Genomic DNA, 20,587 nt, shown 5'->3' on the forward strand with positions numbered 1-20,587 from the left:
GAGTCACCCATATATGTCCCTCATATTGACAAGATTCATGAGGATGTTAGGGGATGCTTTGGAACCAACCCCAACTACGATGATCCTAGGGGCAACCTCACGATGGAAGAGAAGGATGTCCGTGGCTTCGAATTCTGATGCAAAAGTGGTCCCTCCCCCATTCAAAACTTTTGTTCCCATCAGTTCAATCTTTATGCTCATAGGGTTTTCCAGTTAGGAACCTCATCTCACGGGAGTGTAAGACATCTTCTCCAAATTAAGAGAGTATTTGGTAGTGTGATTGCAGTTGCTTTTCAAATAACTTTTTGTGTCGAAATGCATGCCAATGATTTGTTTTATTTTTTAAAAAATTATTTTTGACATCAGTACATCAAAACGATCTAAAACATACAAAACATATTAAATTTTAAAAAAATAAATTAAAATTTTGTAGAAATACAGTTTGCACCGCGTTTTCAAGACATATTCTAAGCTTGGGTTAGCTCTTTTTGCTTTCTCAACTTAAGTGGGAAGGAGAAAAATACAATAAGATCTTTTTTTTTATTATCATCATAAACACATTATTATACTCTCTCCGATGCGCTATAACAATTAACTTTTATATATATATATATATATATATAAAAGTTATTAAGTGAAATAAAACCTTTCTGCTCCTTGGTCTGCCTCTCCTTCCTTCCACAGAAACAGGAGCACAGGCACCCAAGAGAAAGAGATACGATACCACCAAGTACACCCGCAAAAAGTTGCAATCCTTTACTTATGGCTTCTCATCTCTCTTGTACAATACCAAACCTAATCCCTCTCCCTCCCTCCCCTTTTACTGACCGAACCAAAACCTCTAACTCTCTCCTCCTTCACCCAACTCACCTTCCCAAACCACTAATTCCTCGCGGTTCGCTCTGTGTCGCCCGGTTCGGTCTCAAACCGGGTTTCTTTCCTGACCCGGATAAAGCGGAGGCTGTAATCAAGGACTTGTTTGGTCGAGCAGAGAGTATTGTTTACACAATTGCCGATGCTGCTGTCTCCAACTCGGACCAGGTTGTTGATAGTAGTACCACACAGAACAGTGATTGGCTTTCTGGTATTACTTACGGCCTCGAGAGTACTTTAAAGGTTTGTTTGGTTCTGTTTGTTTTTTTTAAAATAAAAGTTATGATTGTTTGTTTTTGTTAATTAATTAAAGTAATTATACAGGTTTTGAAAGATGGGTTATCTGCTGTGCATTTACCTTATGCTTATGGTTTTGCTATCATACTCTTGACTGTTCTTGTTAAGGCTGCTACATTTCCTTTGAGCAAGAAACAGGTTTGTGTTCTGTTTCTTTATTGAAGCAAATTTCTCAAGTATGTCTCTGTTTTGCTGTACTTAAATTAGTGTAAGATGTGGTTGTGGTGGGCAGGTGGAATCTGCTATGGCCATGCGATCTTTGCAACCCCAAATTAAGGCCATTCAACAACGCTACGCCGGTGATCAGGTATATCTGAAATCTCTTTTCTCCTATAAAAATAGGGAAGTGTGAACTATTTATTAGAGCTCGTGCTCTGTAATCATGGAGCTTGTTTCGTTTTGTTGACGTAGTTCAATTTTTTTGTTTACCTGCAGGAGAGGATTCAACTTGAGACTGCTCGGTTGTATAAGCTAGCTGGGATAAACCCGCTTGCAGGTACTTATGTTTTGCAGTTTGTTGTAGCTTTAACACTCGTTTCTTATAAAGTAATTGAAGCATTCGTAGACACATGTTGATATAGATACATATTTTCTTGACTTGTCCTGCTCCTTGTTGGGAGTTATGCAACTTTCTATGTAAGGAGTTTTGGTTTTGCAGTGCAATAAGTTTGTTTCAATACTTTCTTTTCTTTTTTTTCTATTATTGAGATTCTAGCATGCACTTGCCTAAATTCTTTCAAGGGATCTGTAAGGTCCATAAAGATGTACTTAAAACCAATTGGAGAAAGAGACCTGCGCAAATTTTCCTGGGTTAGATTAATACCTTTTATGTTGCTCTTTCTAGAATTTATATCTTGAATAGAGCTATAGAAGTTGCTCATAAGTTTTTCATTTTGGAAAGATTGTTGTTTCTCTACTTTGGAGTACGATTTAAGATTTACTTTGCTCTTCTTAATTAAAAGTCTTTTCAATATCTTTTTGCCACTTCGTGCCAGGATGTCTCCCTACACTTGCTACAATTCCAGTATGGATTGGACTCTACAGAGCCCTTTCAAATGTAGCAAACGAGGTAACATTCTTTTCATGTTAGCTTCATCAAAATTGTTACTTGCTTTGGCTTTTAGTTTTTATGGATTTAACTCTGTCGCTTCTCTAAATTAATTTATGTGTCCAATATCTAGGGGCTCCTCACAGAAGGCTTCTTTTGGATACCCTCTCTAGCTGGTCCAACTGCAATTGCTTCTCGTCAAAATGGCAGTGGAATCTCTTGGCTTTTCCCTTTTGTAGTGAGTGCTTGATTCAGCTTTCTAGTGTTATCGATTAGGATGGGTTTCTGCTTGAACTTTGTATACATCATATCTTCACAAGACCTGGAAGCTTTTTTCTGGAATCATGTTACTTTCTGAGAGATAGAATAAGCTGAACAATCTTTTGTCACAACTTAAAAGGATTTCAATTATTTTTTGTTATATTTCTGCTCCTTTCTAGTTTGGATGTTTTTTCTTTTTATTGTTAGACTTTGACTTTTTGTCAAGTTAGTAGGTTTTTGTTGCACAAGATTTTTGGTCACCATCTTCCATGTTTGTGGATCTTACTTGTTTATTACTTGATTTTTTCTCAGGATGGACATCCACCCCTTGGATGGTCAGATACCGTGGCATATCTTGTTTTGCCTGTCATGCTGGTTGTCTCACAATACATCTCTGTCCAAATCATGCAATCATCACAGGTTAGTTTTTCCCAGCTTTAGATTTGCTTATGTCTGCATAATCTTAATCAGCTTGCATGATTGTTATTAACTAATTCAAAACATTTTTTTTTCCTTCTACTGTGCTCTATGAGAGGCTTGCCTAGCAGTAAAGCAGTGGCTACCCTTTTTGGCCTTTTTAGCAACTGAAAACTCGATAGCATAGAGCATGTTGAGTCAGCCTATACTCCTGCCATCATTAGCTGCATGACTGAATTATTTCTCTTGTCCATTTCTCGTGTGATCCTAAATTCATGCTATGATAGATTTTTAAGTGAAGCATGAAAGAAATTAATAAAAACTCCCACGCAGGAATGTATAATAATGACATGTAGTGGTGCAGTCAATTTTATTGTGTGAGAGGAGACAGGATAGAACTTATCTGGCCAATAAGCTTGTAATGCTGATTGCTTCTCTTTTTTTTTTTTTGCTTATTTTGAGGAAATTAATACATGTACCAGCCCTATTAGCTAAAACCTAAGACTGCTGGGAGAGAATGTCAACCTCGTGTGCTAAAGCCTAAGGGCTGCATTATGTGTTTCGAGGAAGTGCTAAAATTTCTGTTTGAATGCTGTCATATTTGTTCACTCTTTTAATTTGGCTTTAGATGACAATGGAAGTTTTAACATGCATTGCTAGTTTCAGAGCGATGATCCAAACGTGAAGAATTCTCAAGCAATAACAAAGTTCCTTCCATTAATGATTGGTTACTTTTCTCTTTCTGTTCCTTCTGGACTAAGCCTTTATTGGTGAGCATCCTTACCATTATGCGAACTTAACATTATCTCAATTAGAGTCTCAGAGATATTATGATTGGAAATTGTTTCCCACCACCATTCTTCCTATATTTTCCTGAAATTCTGTTTAATATTTTGCAGGCTCACAAATAACATATTAAGCACAGCACAACAGGTGTGGCTTCAAAAGTCAGGGGGTGCAAAAAATCCTATGATGAAGTCCAGTGATGATATTGTCAAAGAAGACCAGCTGCAGATTCAGAAACCCGTCTCTGAATTAAATTCTGTACAAACTAAGACCAGGCAAGAAGAAAAGTTTACACCTGAAGGGTTGCGTCCTGGTGAAAGGTTTATAATCACAAACCTTTTCTTTCTTACTTCTTCATCCTGTTTTCTGTATTGTGGTCTAAATAAACTGTCATTCAGATTCAAACAATTAAAGGAACAAGAGGCAAGGAAAAGGCAACAAAGAGAAGAAGAGAAGAGGAAAGCCGAAGAGGCTGCAGGTAGAGGAAGTCAAATGGAAAACGATGAACTTGAGAATGAAAGCAGTTCATTTGAGAGAGGAAATGGGACCAGCTCAGTTGGTGCTGTTGTAATTGATGACATGTCTGCAGTGGCCTTTCATGATTCCTCTGCTCTTAAGGTTGTGAATGGTGATTTATCTGGTCAGGACCAGAAGCAAGATGAGGAAACAAATTATGTTGTGGAAACAAGTGAAGTTTCTGCTCCTACCGAGGTTTGTGCAAGGGATGAACAACCTGACAATAAACAAAAGGTAGAATGGTAACTACACCTTTTAATGTATAATTGCTGTCTTCAATTCATCATTAAAATTTTAACTACACACTGAATTTATGTCCACATCATATTTAACACGCTTTTTCATTTTTTCATGTTCTTCATCATTTTATTGTTTGGAAACATTGGACAGAAAGCTGCAAAGCAAAATTCACCCCCCTTGATGTCCTTAGGTGCAGTTATGAATGTGGTTAGATTAGTACATGGCATTTGCAAAGGAGTAAATTTTAACTTTGTCACTGTAGTGTGAAAAAACTAATTAATTGGTCCTCATGGTGTCAAAACTTATGTATTTGATCCCTACACTTCTAAATCTATTTATAATTTAGTTCCTCTGCCATTTCCATATCCTTTTCCAATTCCTTTTTTTTTTTGTTTCCTTAAAAATAGAGTAAAGAAGAGCAGTGAAGATAGGGAGATTTAATTAGGCAAGGAGGCATTTTTTGAACAAAAAATTATTAAATTTTTGATACTGCAGGGACTGATTCATTAATTTCAATAGACTTCAGAGACTAAGTTATGATTAACTCTTTCTGAAAACTGGGAGTAGTGGTGGGTAGCAAATTTCTTTGTGCTTTGGCTGGCAGGCTTTCCATGTTCTGACAAAATTATATATATATATATATAATTTGGTTTTCCTGGCTAGCTTTCTTCCTTTTTAAACGTACGAGGTAATTATTTTTCGTCATTTGCTCATTGCTTATGCTTTTCCAAATCTACAATACTCCAGGAAGCAGTTGAAGTAAATGGTAGTGTGGCCACCACGGACGATAAAATCACCGAAGACGCCCATCAAGCCAAAAGGGCGTGATCAAAGAGAGGTTCAGTCATGATGGCATTATCTCAAATTACGGAGATTGACAGGCATATTTCTTTACCTGTTATGATGAATACAGAGAACAGCTTGATACTGTTTCGCTGGAAAAAACCACATCAACCGATAGCCTTCACAGTTCACATGCATGTCGGGGATACAAATCTATTCCGTACTTGGGAAGGTTTCCTGAGGCATATTGGTTGCGCGATGTTGGTATTGCGGTTGAACAGCTAACATCAGCAAGATTCTTGGGCGGGATGAGTAGCTGTTTCAGTTGTAAGTTAAAAGAGCTCAGTATCAATGATCTGTCTTTTCAGAATTTGAAATCTCATACTCTTTATATAGGCAACAAAATAGAATTTTTATGAAAAAGAAAAGAAACAACGAATCACATTGCGTGAGTTCCTTTTGCATCCTTTTTCTGTAGACTGGTGCAGATGCTGTGAATTAGCAGAGTTTTTTTCCCTTCAAGTTTCCCTTTTGTTATATATGATCACTTGCCATGAAATGGACCAAAAGAGAAACGATTGACCTAAAAAAAGTTTCAAATCGTTGCCCATGTAATGTTGTTGACAGTGTACCCTCGTAATGGTAAACCTCGAAGACTGCATGGGCCTTGGTCGATCTGTGTTCAAGATTTGAGAAAAGCCTGGTTCGGCCCAAATAGTGCTCAACAACCCATCATCATTCATGAATGGGCATTTAATCATCTCTCATGTCATGGTTTCATATAAACTTAGGTTGTACTAGATTTGGAAGCCTGTGACAACATTTTTTTTATTGGAAAAAAAATGCTCGGGTTATATAGGTGTATTTTAAAAAAGTTTTTTAAAAAATAGACTGGGTATAAACTTGATAAAAAAAAAATGTCGATATATATATTGATCTAAGAAAAGAAACATGGAAGCTTGAAAAAAGAATGGTTAAAAAAATTATATAGAAAGAAGATAAAAAAAAATTAAATTTAATCACTAATGATATAAATATTGAATGATAAAATTAAAAAAACATTAGCTTACAAAAAACAAACAAAACTCATACAAATCTTCTATACCTGAGCAAAGGTTAAGGTCTTAAGCTCACAACTCAATACATTTTATACTTGAGAAACTTAATTCCCAATCAATCTAATATTGATTAGTCAAAGCAAATCCAACAAAGAACAATAGATAAAAAAACCTAAGAAAACCAGGGTCATTTTTAATCCATGAAAAATCATAGAGAAAGCAAATAAATAAAAATAATTTAAAAATTTATCTCAAATAAAAACAAAAAGCAATAAAAAGAATGAGAATTAAATTTGAAGAATAAAAAAAACTTAAAATGGATGAAATAGAAAAATAATTTCAATCATATAAATTGTTTTAAAAAATCATTTCAAATACTAAAAGATGAAATCAGGAAAAAAAATATTAATTTAAGGAATTAGCAAAAAAAAACTCAACAAATAATAATAAATAAAAAGACCGAGATAACGAGGTTGTTTTCAAGACCAAAACAAACTTCATAGAAAGCAAGTTAAAAAAAACAAAATTCGGTCTCCAATTGAATAAATATTGAAGAATAAAATGGAAAAAAAAATAACATAAACAAGGGGAAAAACAAAAACCAAACATAAACAAATCTCCTAAACCTGGTCAAAATCTTTAAAACTCGCAACTCATAAAACCCTAGATCCGAGTTTAATCAAGAAATTTTATCACTAACCAATTTAAAAATATCAATTTAAAAAACTTGTCAAAGCAAAATAAAAACATAGCAATTAAAATAATGAGTTTTATCATTATTTTTTATGATGAAAATCCTTTTAGAAATATATTGATGTAAAATGTATAATATTTATTACCAGATGTATGGTTAGTTTTATATATATCATTGCCTTTCGTTCTAAGGAAGGTTTTAAAAAATATATATTTTTGTATATTAATTTAAATTTAAACAACTTGAATTTAGTTCCATGTCTATGAAAGATGGTGAGTATATATAATTTAATCTAAGAAAAACCTTTAACTACCAAGCTAAAAGACTTCGGTTTTATTATGGAGTGAACTCCTATTCATATAAATCATAAAGCTCCTTGATTTTCTCTTATTTTTAAGCTTTTTATTCTTCCAATTAGACCTTTTTACAGCCTAATTAATTAATTTAAAATATTATAATTATATTTAACTCTTAGATTAATTAAGATTTTATTTTACTTATTTTATAAAAATTGATTTGGAATTTAAAAATTGAATTTAAAATATCTTCATTTTCAAATTATATTCAATTTGAGTGGAGTAATGTATTCTATGAATAGTATTTGAATAATACCCCTTTATTTATAATCAAATAAATATTTTAATGACTCTCGTGTTTATATTTCTATTCAATTCAAGCTACGAGTTTGACAAGATAGTTTGGGTTGAACTGAGTTGATTGAAGATGTTGTTGTCTTGGTAATTGAAAAAAAAAACATTACTTCAAATACATTAAATTTTTGAGTTCATAATCAGAATTTTATTTATGAATAAGTACTTGTTTGCTATCGGTCTCTCGCTCGTATTTAGCCTTGGACATAATTTACCGCCCGATTGGGCTGTATTCCCAAACAACCCGACTCGTAGACAGCGCCTCGTGGTGCGGCAGGGTCTAGCCACAACGGGGCTCTCACCCTCTCTGGTGCCCTTTTCCAGGGAACTTGGGCCTAGTCCGCCCCTGAGGATGCTTCTCCATACTGCAATTCGGACACCGCAGGCACCAGATTCTCAAGCTGGGCATTTCCATGTTCACTTGTCGTTACTAGGGGAATCCTTGTAAGTTTCGTTTCCTCCGCTTATTAATATACTTAAACTCAGCAGTAGTCCCACCTAACCTAGGGTTGCAACAAGATCATCCTACAAAATCGATGCTCGAGGGTCCAGGAGATCCCAGGGGCGACAGACGCGCGCACGACTATGTCCGAGGGTCTCTCAACCACCGCTCGTCGCGGCGATCGTCGTCGAGGACTCGATTTGCCAACCACGAGCGAAAGAGTGTAGGAGACCAGTATCTGCCCCCGCCCTCGTGAGCCAAGGACAGTGGGGGTGACGATACGTAACACCCAGGCAGACATGCCCTTGACCAAGAGGCATCGATTGATGTTTGATTATAAAAATTACGATTGAATAAAAGGAAATAGATTAAACAAAAGAACCAATAAAAACAATGAAACATGAACTTTCATATCACTCTTAGCTTTTTTAAGCTTCAAATAAAACTATATGGTATATATTTTCTATTCAAGACTTCCAAATACTAGAATGTTGTTGTATCTCTCCTGCAAGTAGAGAAATATCAAATCAATGGAGAAACGAGTTGCACTAATAAATTAATCTTGTGGATGAAGTATCTTATCTTATCTTTTTACGATTGTCATCAAAGAGTATTGATGTTTCTAAAACTATTAAATATAATTATCAAATATTCTTATTTAATTCGGAGAAAATGTTGTAAGCTTATATCAAGTTAAGTCTTAATAGAAATACTTTAACAAGAATAATATATCTAATGGCACGATGCTCTTGACAGCAAGAAAATGATTTTGATGCAATGACTATGCATTTGTTTTTTAAAAAAATAATCAAAATCAATGAATAAACAAAACAAGTCAAGAAAAAAAAATGCCAGATTGTTATTCTAAGAAGGACTCCAAGAAAAGAAAAGGTGGGAATCCAAGTTTTGTACATATTATTCCAGCATTCAATCACATGCTCAGCTAACATGGAAATAAAAATAAAAATAAAACCCGAGTTCTTCTTGGCTTCCCTTCCACTCCCACGATATTATATGACAACAAATAAAAAGTCTGCTCTGAATTAATTACAGAGAAAGGGGAGGAGAAGAGAAATGGAGGAAGGAAGCAGCTTTGAAAATCACGAAGGCTTCACATGGCAAGTCCGTACTGTCCTCCGTCAACTAGCCCATGCCCATTTCCTTCTCTTCTTCTATCACCCTGGGAACCATCGCACGTTCTCCCATGTGACCTCTGCTCTCTTTTATTCTCTCCCCCACTTGGCCCTCCGATTCCCAGGTCGCCGTCACCTTGTAAGGTTAGAGGGATTTGGTGGGGTTGTGGCCCTCATCATTGCATGGATCTGAAGAGCAAAATGTCCTTTATAAAATTTATAATCAACGAGTTTATTTGACTTTTGCCATGATGTGACTGCCATTTTAAGCTGTTAAATAAAATGTATTAAATTGCTTAATAATGCTGTGATCTGAAATCCAAGTGCCGTGGGGAGAATTTATATGCATTTTTAATGGTTGATGACGGTCGAATGAATTCTTTCATGCTCGAGAAATTAGAGAGAGAGAGAGAGAGAGAGAGAGATTCATGCAGAACTAGCAACACCCCTTCAACTAAAACATTGTAAGCAATATAATCAAGAGGCTAGGGTTAAGGTCCAAGAATAGGGATCGCAAGTACCTTATAAATCAAGCAAATAGGCCTCTCATGCTTGTTGATGCCCTAGTAGGGTATTCTGCAATCAGATAGCAACTATATATCATTTGCGACATGGTAATGGTTAAAACTACTCCTCTCCAAGCAAAAAAAAAATTGTAAAATTATATATCATCTGCAACGAGATAGCAACTATATATCATTTGCAACATGCATTTACTTGTCAGTCATGCTCAGATTTTAGAGACTTTCCTATTACTAGCTATGAGTAATTAAAACATAATATTAACTATGTTTTCTCTTTTTATATTTTTAATGTCATGATTCATTGATGTCAATAAATAAATCTGGTTTTCTCGGATCTTTTTATTTATTAGATTTACTTTGGCTAATCAATATTAAATTGATTGGAAATTAAACTTATAAGATTTAGGATTTAATGAGTTGCGTGTTTGAGACTTTAACTCGAATTTAAAAGGTTTGTCAGATATTTTTAAGTTTTTTCTTCTTTTTTAAGTTGATGCCTTTTCAATTTTACCATTAAGTATTTATATTATTAGTGATTAAGTTTTTTTTTTCCTTAATGTCTTCTATATGATTTTTTAACCATTCTTCTTTTTAGGTTTTCATGTTTCTGTTTTTTTAGATTGGTCCATATAGCAACTTATTTTTCTCGGTTAGGTCTATAACCTAAGTTAGATTTTTTAAAAAACATGCTTACATCACCCGAGTATATTTTTTCCCAATAAAAAAAATATTGTGGCCCACGACGTAGTAATCTTTGGAGAAATGTAATCTTTGAACTAGGTTTTTTTAGCAAAGTAATCTCTTTCACCATGACCCAGTTGTCTTTTATAAATTATATGGGTTTAGATTAATTATTTTTGTTTTTTATTGCACATTAAAAATATTAATTTAACCATAGAATACAAAATTAGATTATCTTTTACTCAAGGGAGTTTTGATATTTTTTATTTTTTCAAAATAATGTAAATAATTATTGCCCTTTGAGACAAAGTCAAATAAACTCTCTTGCAAGGGTTTTTTTGGTTTTTTTACCATGGTGTTTGTTTTTTTTTAACATCAAGTTAGTTCAGGGGCATTACCAACAAGTGGGCAGCCCTCGTGCCTTTCTGGTAGTGCGTTGGGGGCTGTCTAGCCATCAAAAATCACCTTTACAAGTAGCATTTGAATCCTCATGGGATCGTCTCTTTTATTAAGTGACCACATGTTCCAAAATTATTGTCAGTATGGTGCTAGTAGCTATTTCCCCTCTTCTTCTTCTTTTCCTTCTAGATTTTTACGTCAATCCTTAAAAATTCCAAATGAGTCTTGGGGTCAAATAATATGCATTTGTTTCTCTCTTCTCTCACTATACTAGAGATTGAAAAATGAACAAAATAAGTTTTTGGATCAAAATGAGAATTATCATGAAGTTAAGGTTAGTCATATATTTCTTTTTATTTTACATTTTAGTCCCAAGTCTATTAATTTGGTATATTATCATAATTTCAAGTTTAATTTAATCTAATTAGAGTGAAAAAAGATGTAATTGGAAGGAAAATAAAGCTTGAAAATCGAGAAACGTTACGGTTTATATAAACAGGAGTTCACCCCGTAATAAAACCCAAGTCTTTTAGCTTGTTAGTTAATGGTTTTTCTTAGTGAAGCATAAATATTTAATACAAGTGCCGGAGTCGAACCGCTAGTACGACATTCCTTAGTGCTCTCAAAATGTTTTAATATTAAAGAGTTAAGTGAGATTTTGACCATATAGTTTTCATCTAAGTTTTTCTCGGCCCAAACTTTTGTTCTTCGGTCTAATCCATTGGTGATGATGTTCACATAAAATTTAGAGAGAGAGAGAGAGAGAGAGAGATTCTTTAACCGCTTAAACTAACATAAACAAACATCTTGGGACTCTAACCCAGAAAAATACAGACAGGGCACAATGTCCTGTTATTTTTCTAACCAGTTGAGCTCTTTTACCCCTCTTCATTCCCTTTATATAGCCATCACATTCCTTGTAGTTTCTCACGAAATTTATGTGCCCATATCATTCTATCTGAACAATATGGCAATTCCACTCTCTCTTTCAATACTCCTGCTTATTCTAGCTCCAAGTTTTATTTCCTGTTTGCCAGTTCATGATCCTGAATTGGTAGTGGAAGAAGTACACAGGTAAAATATGCCTCTGCCCTTCGAGCATTTAGCATTAGCTAGCAAATGTAATGTTGCTATCTAGGACTTTAATTTGACACATTTCTGTTTTCTATCTGTTTCAGGAGCATCAATGCCTCTCGGAGAAACTTGGCCTTCCTTTCTTGTGGAACCGGCAACCCCATAGACGACTGCTGGCGGTGTGACCCCAATTGGGAGAAGAATCGGCAAAGATTAGCCAATTGTGCAATTGGGTTCGGTAAGAATGCTATCGGTGGCAGGGATGGTAAGATATATGTAGTGACAGACTCCGGTCATGATGACCCAGTGAATCCCAAGCCAGGCACTCTTAGGCATGCTGTTATACAAGATGAGCCTCTATGGATCACTTTCGCTCGTGACATGGTGATCAGGCTTAAGGAAGAATTGATCATGAACTCTTTCAAGACAATCGACGGAAGAGGAGCTAATGTGCACATTGCTGGAGGTCCATGCATCACTATACAATATGTGACCAACATTATCATTCATGGTATAAATATTCATGATTGCAAGCAAGGAGGGAATGCCTATGTGAGGGATTCTCCTAGCCATTACGGGTGGAGGACTATATCGGACGGCGACGGGGTATCGATATTCGGAGGTAGCCAGGTGTGGGTGGATCATTGCTCTTTATCCAATTGCAATGATGGGTTGATTGATGCAATTCATGGCTCCACAGCCATAACAATCTCCAACAGTTACTTCACTCGTCATAACAAGGTCATGCTCTTGGGCCACAGTGATAGCTATAAACAAGACAAGAATATGCAAGTCACCATTGCCTTCAACCACTTCGGAGAAGGGCTTGTGCAGAGAATGCCAAGGTATACCAATAAATTTTAAATTTAGAAGATTAAAGTGATTAGTAGCAATAGCTAGATCGATATTTTGCCAAGGTTTCTGAATTCTGATCTTTTATTATTATTATTATTATTATTTGCAGATGTAGACATGGATATTTTCACGTGGTAAACAATGACTATACACACTGGAAAATGTATGCAATTGGTGGCAGTGCTGCCCCTACAATTAATAGCCAAGGCAATAGATTTCTTGCTCCCAATGATAGATTTAAAAAAGAGGTAATTCTTATTTGATATCCCCTTCATGGCACATTGACAGATATTGCAAGTACAATTAATAACATAAAAAGGTGTCAAATTACTGTTACTTTTTTCAGGTAACTAAACATGAGGCTGCACCACAAAGCCAATGGAAGCGTTGGAATTGGAGGTCCGACGGGGATTTGATGTTAAATGGAGCGTTCTTCACACCATCTGGTGCTGGAGCTTCTTCTAGTTACGCCAGGGCATCCAGCTTAAGTGCAAGACCATCTTCCCTGGTGAGCTCCATCACAGCAGGAGCAGGTGCACTTGTTTGCAAGAAGGGTTCACGCTGCTGATTAGTGGCTTTGCACAGAAGCCCGTAGAGTGTGTAAGTAATTAAGGACAAATAAAGCTCAAGCAAATTAAAGGAGGAAAAGGAAATAAGGTCAATTGTAACTATTGTAAGGAATTAGCTAGCTGGCTAGGATTCGTATCCATCTCCTTGTACACTACACCAATTAGTCTGTGTTTTTTTTTTATGGAAACAAACAGAGCTGCTTGTTTCCACAAGACCCACCATCATGTGAATCTAAATGAGAAACTCGACGGTGCAAAAGGAAAACCAGAGCTTCCTCTTCTACTCACACCACACGGGTGGTATAGAATAGAAAGTGGAAGAAAATGTATGTCCTTGGAGCTCCATTTAATGGGACCATATTTTTTTGGGAAATGAAACTGATCACAACAACATGTTTGTCTGTTTGGAAAAAGTTGCAAAAGCATCTAGGCTTAGATCTTGTCTCTGAAGGTGTCGTAATTCTCCTTATCCGACCATCCACCCAGTGAAACAACAAATGATTCTAACATTAAAGCTGACAGAGTCCAGTTGCCATAAATGATACCACCGAACCAAACCTGCATTACCCCCTCCATAAATGGAAACTAAAGGGTCGGCAGAGATGGAAATGTACACAGTACTCCGTTGTCTGTGTATCGTGTGTCTCGTTTAATTATTTCGCTGCCTGGGGCTCATCAGGGCGTAGCTTGTCTTTCCATGAATGATTGAATCTTGTATCCAGTAATAGCGAGCATGATTTTCAACTTATATTTTCTAGCAGTATCATTGATTTCTAACAAAAGGTCGAAGTATATTAATTTCTCTTCACCCCAAGGCAGGGAATGGGCCAGAAAAGGGATCCATTGAGCTCATTCGAACCTGTGCACGAATGATCATACAAATGATGTATTGACGACGGATTTTTTAAACTTATCTCTATAGATGAAAAGCATAAAAATTGAAGATCAGTTCCTTTATCGCAGCGGAAAGAAGCTGCAAAGGGTATCTAAAAGACATTCTCCCTGTTTTTTTTTTAGTCTGCTCTATGTCCTCTGGGATAGACGAGGAGAAGCAACGGCTTCCACAACTACAATCCTGTACCAGCTCCAACCTCAGAAAAGACAAATGGGACATGCGCCAAACAGCTTAAAATTACTAGTGATGCTCATTCAAGTGATAAAAGGGGCAATATTTTTGGTCTTAAGCTCGTCACATGCGAATCTCTAGTTTATGAAAATACAGGACTAGACAACCACACTGATTCTCTAATAACATCAATTACCCTGTTTAGTTACCTGAAAAATGCAGATGCTTCTTGCAGCCCTGAATAACGAGGTGCGTGCATTCCTCAGCAGCTACCTTGTACAAACTCCATTAGCTTGTTGAAAACTAATGTTTTCAGTTCCATCACATTAAGACATTCAGTCGGAATCATTTGAAACAAAGAATAAGAAAAACGAGCTGAAACAAATGATCCTGCAATAAATATGCAGTATACAAGTAGAGACAGCTAAGAAGGGGGGTATAAAGTAATATCAGTAATCAAAGAAAACAAGCGACAAAATCAACCAGTTCAGACACAAGAAAAGCCCTGACTAAAATCCAATGATAGATACAAAATCTGTAACCAAAACAAACTCTCGTGAACTGAGAGTGTCTCCATGCAGCTCAATATGCCACATCAGGCCATCAAAACAATATCACCTCGGTTGATGGCTAAGCAGTGTTATGTAACAGAACTTCAAAGATCAGAAATCAGAAGGGGAGATGACATCGTCGATTTTTAGAATCATTTTGACAACTTGTGTTGCTAGCAAAATCTGCTGCTGCTTTCCGATAAGAGTCTCAAATACATTTTGCTCTTGCATGTCATTTGTACCAGCATCATTGCAATCTATTCCACAGTAAGGATTGTTCTCCTGCATAATCAATTTTAAAATGAAAATCACAACCATGATGGTGGTGGACTGTGCAATTACACAAAGTGGAGCTAGATATGTGTGAGGCACTGAAGGTGGCCATGTCACATTTACCTTAATTTGTTGAGATTTCACAGCAGATAATGTCTCAATGGGTTGGAGGCCACTATTTTCTGCAAGCGACATAGGGACGGAATCTAAAGCATCTGCAAATGCCCTGATAGCATACTGCAGGTAAAGAAAATAAAAGCCATTGGTATCAATCAAGCAAAAAAGAAAAGAAAAGAAAAGAAAAGAAAAAAATCCATCAGTAAATGCCCTGATACCTGCTCAACTCCTGGATATCTATCTGCTGCGGCCTCCACAGAAATTGAGCAGGAAATCTCAGATGAGCCACCACCATATACAATAGAATTGTTGCGAATGAGATTCCTTGCCACACACAATGCATCATGGATGCTACGCTTTGTCTCCTCAATCATCATTTTGTTACCTAGCAATCACAAAGCACCAGAACCTTGCATGAGATCAACTACATAACCTCAAGATCCCCTATCTTTTTCCAAACATGTCCCCATTAAACAGCAATAGGTTTCCATATCAAACAGAGTAAACTAATGCCTTGCTTTCTTGAGTTGACTGTAAAAATAGCAAAGCAACTCCACTATGATGGCAATGGAATGCATCGACACAGCATGACAAGCTAGGAAAACCAGAAAATACATGTTCAACATACAGCATTGAAGAGCTTTGACACAATTGACATGAAAGCTTTATTTATGAAGAGCTCTTTCAACTGGTTCTTTTCTCTGCTAGAATAGGTTGATACTTAGATGTTAGTGAGCTAGCAGGACAATCTCTTTCAGAGCAGGCACATCTACGCAAAGCAGTCAGAGCAGTATCAAATAAACTGATACATCTAAGCAAAGCAGGACAATCTCTTTAAACAAGTATATTGTAGATTGAGATCATCTCCAGTGTGCTTTTCATACATGCATACATGATCCATATGAAAGCAGGTCCACAATGCAGGAGTTGACTCTGCTAGCATCAAACACATAAATGAAATAAGGGAGTTCAAACTTCATAATAGCAAATAAGTTGATTCCAACACAAATATTCACCATACCTCATGTATATCACGCTTACATGCTTATTCTACAATGCAATAGACACTCCTTTTCCAATAAACAAATGAGGATAAACTAAAGGCACCAGGGTTGCCACTCATTTACTGGGAATGAAAACATGAATGCAAAAGACTTGGTGTAATAACAAATATATTTTGGAAGTATTCAAAACACATTGTTAATAGCCACCATATTAAATGATAAACCAAATCAACTGCAATAAAGGTTTTAAATGGATAATCTAAATCCTACCTCCACGAATAAATATGGTTACTGCCCTTGAATTTGCACAGTGTTCAACATACAGCATTCTATCTTTTGTTGTGCCAAAAGCCTTTTCTCGAACCAAACCAGCCTTCACAAATAAAACAGTAAGAGAAAAGGAAGAAGAATAACACATCAGTGTAGCTTGTACTACATGAGAGAAAGCAAAAGGAAGTAAATGCATGAATCAATACAGTTCAGTCACTGAAATGCAAGAATCTTTAAAATTGGTTAGCAAGCCTTTAAAGAGAGTCGTTCTAAAACCTGACTCAACTAAAATAATTATAGTTTAGTCTTCTTCTTAAGGATAGAACCTGGTTTGAGAACACAAAAAGACATGATGCTATTATACTCGGCCTCTTTTTCCATGATGGAAAAGGGTATATAAGTAAGAAACATTTACCTTTCCTAGCTTTTCTGGTGTCAACTCCTCAAACCTTGGCACTATTCTTCCACCTAAAATAACAATACCCCATCATTTCATTAATAATCACTTAAATCATGACAGCATATTTTATAAATGCTCAAGTGCTCCACCCAAATATATGACCATGTATATACAAACATCTAGAGAGAGAAGCTTAATTGAAACAAACCTGTGGCTATTGCTATCAGCTCTAACTCTACACCACCAACCCACCGGACTGCAGGCAAGTTCCTGTGCATTAATAAATGATTTGCCTCATCATCAAACCCCCATTGACAAATAACCAAGGTTGCACCTACACCCTGAGAATCAAATTTTAACCAAAAAAAAAATTAAACAACACAAACAGAGTAATATAACTCTCCTAGCAATTTAAAAGCAACCCACCAAAAAACATAAAAACCTATTGAAAACCTCAAACAACCTTAATACCATCCAGATGGAAATAGAAGAACAGTCAGAAATTGGCGAAACCAGAGAAAGAAAGGGAATATTTTAACACAACAAATATAGGGGAGATGCGTAAGGGAAGAAGTTTAATGTCTGGTAAGAGAGATGAGCTTGTACAATTGTTCAGTGACACATTTTTTAAAGGTGACACAAAGCGCAACCCACCTTGCATTTCTGAACCATGTTATCGAAGTACTGCTGCTCTTGCTTACGCAAAGTTTGAAACTTTTCAACTGTATCAATGTCCACCTTATGTTTAGTCTTTGGCTTAGGTGGTTCAAAGGGGCAGGTCAAGATAGCAATTTTTGCATCTTCAATTTGCTTTGGCATCTGCGGATGACTCATTTCTTTGTCAACAAGTATCCCATAAATCAGTTCAGTATCTTCCAACTTGCCTCCGACTTTCCCCTCAACCTTTATCAAATCTAGATTAACATCTTTCCTCTCTAAATCTGCAACGGCAAGGACTGCTTTAACAGAAATCTCTGCTAAACTGCGCTTGCACCGATTCACACTGCAAAACAAAGTAGCAGTTACAGTATATAGCATGTGCAAACAGTCGAGGTATCCAACTATTACAAATCTTCCTGTCATGCCCAAATTTTGAAGTCAAACACCTCCGATTGAGAATGGGAGTTTCCAGGATGAAAAATCAGGTTGCAACACACAGTTCAACTACTCCAAACTCCAGCTAATGCATAGCTGTACACTCATCTTTCCAATCCCTACTAAAGACCTTGAAGATTCAAAGTTGAACCACCCTAAACTCAGCTATGACAGCGCCCCATACATGTGCATGAGAGCAGAAAACATAAAAACAGCTTAGAAGATTTAAGGAAATGGGAAACATAAATAGATATGAGCAACTATCAAGATTTATGTAAGACAATTACCGTTTATACAAAATAAGGAATATTAATGAATCATATGAACAGTCATGGCACTACGTTCTACATGATAAGAAACAGCTACTCTTGGCTTATGTTGACACATGCTAAAACCTCTCGTCCTATGACTTCGGTTTACCATATTCTCAGTTTCCATACAGTCCATAACAGATGCTCTAGGCATTTAGAGCTGTGCCTAAAAAAACAGTCAAATGTTCAACAGAGCAGAAGCAAACTTACATCTTGGAAGATAAAGTAGTCATGCAAGTTTGAACCAAGGGCTCAATATTATTAACTCCAAAGTCAAACTTCTGTGCAATCTTCTCCAAATGTTCAACAGCAATTCTAGAAGCTGTCTCGTAACCCTCAGCAACGCGAATGGGATGAACCCCACGCTCCAACAGCTTCTGAGCCTGCTCTAAAAGAGCACCAGCCAGAACAACAACACCAGTAGTCCCATCCCCTATTTCATAATCCTGACTCCGCGAAAGCTCAACCAACAGTTTTGCAATCTGATTGTCCACATCCATTTGCTCCAATATCGTAGCACCATCATTTGCTATTCAAAACATTTCAGAGATCCATATCCATAAGTAGTAGATCACAAACCCTAAAACCCTAATCAAACTAGATTTGAACTTTAAAAACCCTATATCAGTAGCGAAATACATTAAAGAGAGTGAAGAGTACTGACTGATGGTGACATCGCCGTCGGGGCTCTGGAGCATTTTGTCCATGCCTTTGGGACCGAGGGAGGTTCGAAGGATGCGAGAGACCGCCATACCAGAAGCAATGTTGGCCTTTTGAGCATCGAGCCCTCTCAATCGAACCTTCTGGTCTTGTTCTTTTATAATTACGAAGGGTCTCCCGAATTCATCGAACGCTAACGCCATCTCTCAATTCCAGATTAGTTCTAGAAGGATTCAGTGAAATGAGAAACTACTAATACTAGTAGTAGCGTTGGGGGGGAAGAACCGCTCTCTCTCAGTTTTCAAAGCAAAGCCCTAACTTGATGATACGCTCTTTTTTTTTTCTCACTCCACTTTTAAGGCCTGGGCTCCATTTATTTCTCTAATGTGTCCGGGCCTTTGTTCTATGGGCCCAACGACTTCTTATACAGCCCAAATTATTCCATTATTCAAAACTTTATAAGCAACCTCCGTCCTAAAAAATTTGAATTTTTAAATTTTTATTTTTTTATTAAAATTTAATATAATTTATACATTTTAAATTGTTTTGATATAGATAATTTTAATGTGCTAATATCAAAAATAATTTTTTAAAAATAAAATAACATCATTGATATGTATTTTAACATAAAAAATTATTTAAAAAACATCCACAACTACACTACCAAACAAGCTCTAATATAATAAAGGCTGTATTTAAAAAAAAATTGATTTTTGATATTTTATATATTTATATCTAAATATTATTTTAATACATTTACACCCTCCTGTATTTTAATGTTGAAGTTGCATGGGCCAGGCCTATGAAATAAATGTTCACGGAACCTCAAGGCTGGGCTAAAAGAGCATTTCATACCATATGGAATCTTAAATGAAATTGTTATTACAAAGCCCATTGTTAAAAGCTCAGAGAGGAATAGATTACAAACACTTTGCCTCCTTCCAGTTTTTGCACAGAACAAAGCTCAACTCTCCAGGTAACACCTTCTCCACCCACACCGAAACAAAACAGCAGAAGGGACAGGAAAAAAATCAACAGTTCAAACAAATGCATGATATTTGTTGGCATTGCTGAGGCTATCGTTTGATATAAATTCCCACTCGAACATTACTAAGCCATGATAATAAATACTTCACTGGTAAAGTAAGATGACAAAGTAGTAACAAAACATTCAAACAATTTGCCCCAGCACCTTGAACGAACAGGAAATCTTCAAAATTCTCAAGGTATACAAACACCCAGTCTACAAGAAACCAACCACAACAGAAAAGGAATGAAAGTTGAGCTATGGTTCAACAGAGAATCTGCGACAGACCAAGCACTAATAGCTGATGCAGGGGGGGGCAAAAAGACTGAGCAACAAAACAGCGGCAATACCAAAGAAACAAAATTTCTAGAATTTCAAGGAAGGATGTATAATAGTAAGGTATTAAATTTTCTTGAGAAAAAGCTTAGCATCATCATAAAAGCATAAAGATTAACGCATCCTCCATCTCCCATAACGAGCTTAAAACTGCAAAGCAAAGCGAGAATGGATTAC

At 36.2% G+C, this 20,587-nt stretch overlaps 3 protein-coding genes across 4 annotated transcripts; 2 read left to right on the forward strand and 1 right to left on the reverse strand.

Moving 5' to 3' along the window:
* The first annotated feature begins 630 nt into the window (after positions 1 to 630).
* On the forward strand, positions 631 to 5,743 carry LOC133697419 (ALBINO3-like protein 1, chloroplastic). Of its 2 annotated transcripts, none has more exons than XM_062119949.1 (11): positions 631 to 1,116; positions 1,198 to 1,308; positions 1,403 to 1,477; positions 1,606 to 1,666; positions 2,166 to 2,239; positions 2,352 to 2,456; positions 2,792 to 2,899; positions 3,557 to 3,666; positions 3,796 to 4,002; positions 4,081 to 4,432; positions 5,186 to 5,743. In XM_062119949.1, exons 1-11 carry the CDS (start codon positions 763 to 765, stop codon positions 5,264 to 5,266), a joined length of 1,638 nt encoding a protein of 545 aa, XP_061975933.1. In that variant the 5' UTR covers positions 631 to 762; the 3' UTR covers positions 5,267 to 5,743. The 2 variants fall into 2 exon arrangements, with proteins under 2 accessions (XP_061975933.1, XP_061975934.1); XM_062119950.1 differs by having other exon boundaries at positions 3,563 to 3,666.
* A 5,912-nt stretch (positions 5,744 to 11,655) lies between these two features.
* On the forward strand, positions 11,656 to 13,713 carry LOC133697420 (probable pectate lyase 5). The gene is made up of 4 exons (XM_062119952.1): positions 11,656 to 11,876; positions 11,981 to 12,721; positions 12,841 to 12,979; positions 13,078 to 13,713. The coding sequence occupies exons 1-4, from the start codon at positions 11,770 to 11,772 to the stop codon at positions 13,297 to 13,299; spliced, it is 1,209 nt and encodes a 402-aa protein (XP_061975936.1). The 5' UTR covers positions 11,656 to 11,769; the 3' UTR covers positions 13,300 to 13,713.
* A 1,001-nt stretch (positions 13,714 to 14,714) lies between these two features.
* LOC133697546 (T-complex protein 1 subunit epsilon-like) lies at positions 14,715 to 19,381 on the reverse strand. The gene is made up of 9 exons (XM_062120176.1): positions 19,052 to 19,381; positions 18,598 to 18,916; positions 17,636 to 17,984; positions 17,190 to 17,322; positions 16,997 to 17,049; positions 16,582 to 16,684; positions 15,526 to 15,692; positions 15,314 to 15,427; positions 14,715 to 15,199 (listed from the first exon to the last, which is right to left on the reverse strand). The coding sequence occupies exons 1-9, from the start codon at positions 19,248 to 19,250 to the stop codon at positions 15,029 to 15,031; spliced, it is 1,608 nt and encodes a 535-aa protein (XP_061976160.1). The 5' UTR covers positions 19,251 to 19,381; the 3' UTR covers positions 14,715 to 15,028.
* Between the last annotated feature and the right edge of the window lie 1,206 nt (positions 19,382 to 20,587).

Source organism: Populus nigra, chromosome 6 (genome assembly GCF_951802175.1).
Source record: "Populus nigra chromosome 6, ddPopNigr1.1, whole genome shotgun sequence".
NCBI lineage: Eukaryota > Viridiplantae > Streptophyta > Magnoliopsida > Malpighiales > Salicaceae > Populus > Populus nigra.

Excerpts from the sequence above, each read along its gene's own strand:
- LOC133697420 (XM_062119952.1), top strand. The coding sequence starts at position 11,770 with ATGGCAATTCCACTCTCTCTTTCAATACTCCTGCTTATTCTAGCTCCA. Across the intron at positions 12,722-12,840 it reads CTTGTGCAGAGAATGCCAAG|ATGTAGACATGGATATTTTC; the intron begins GTATACCAATAA and ends TATTATTTGCAG. Across the intron at positions 12,980-13,077 it reads ATGATAGATTTAAAAAAGAG|GTAACTAAACATGAGGCTGC; the intron begins GTAATTCTTATT and ends TACTTTTTTCAG.
- LOC133697546 (XM_062120176.1), bottom strand. The coding sequence starts at position 19,250 with ATGGCGTTAGCGTTCGATGAATTCGGGAGACCCTTCGTAATTATAAAA. Across the intron at positions 17,050-17,189 it reads GCTGATAGCAATAGCCACAG|GTGGAAGAATAGTGCCAAGG; the intron begins GTTTGTTTCAAT and ends TTGTTATTTTAG. Across the intron at positions 15,428-15,525 it reads GATATCCAGGAGTTGAGCAG|TATGCTATCAGGGCATTTGC; the intron begins GTATCAGGGCAT and ends CTTTACCTGCAG.
- LOC133697419 (XM_062119949.1), top strand. The coding sequence starts at position 763 with ATGGCTTCTCATCTCTCTTGTACAATACCAAACCTAATCCCTCTCCCT. Across the intron at positions 3,667-3,795 it reads TCTGGACTAAGCCTTTATTG|GCTCACAAATAACATATTAA; the intron begins GTGAGCATCCTT and ends AATATTTTGCAG. Across the intron at positions 4,003-4,080 it reads GGGTTGCGTCCTGGTGAAAG|ATTCAAACAATTAAAGGAAC; the intron begins GTTTATAATCAC and ends ACTGTCATTCAG.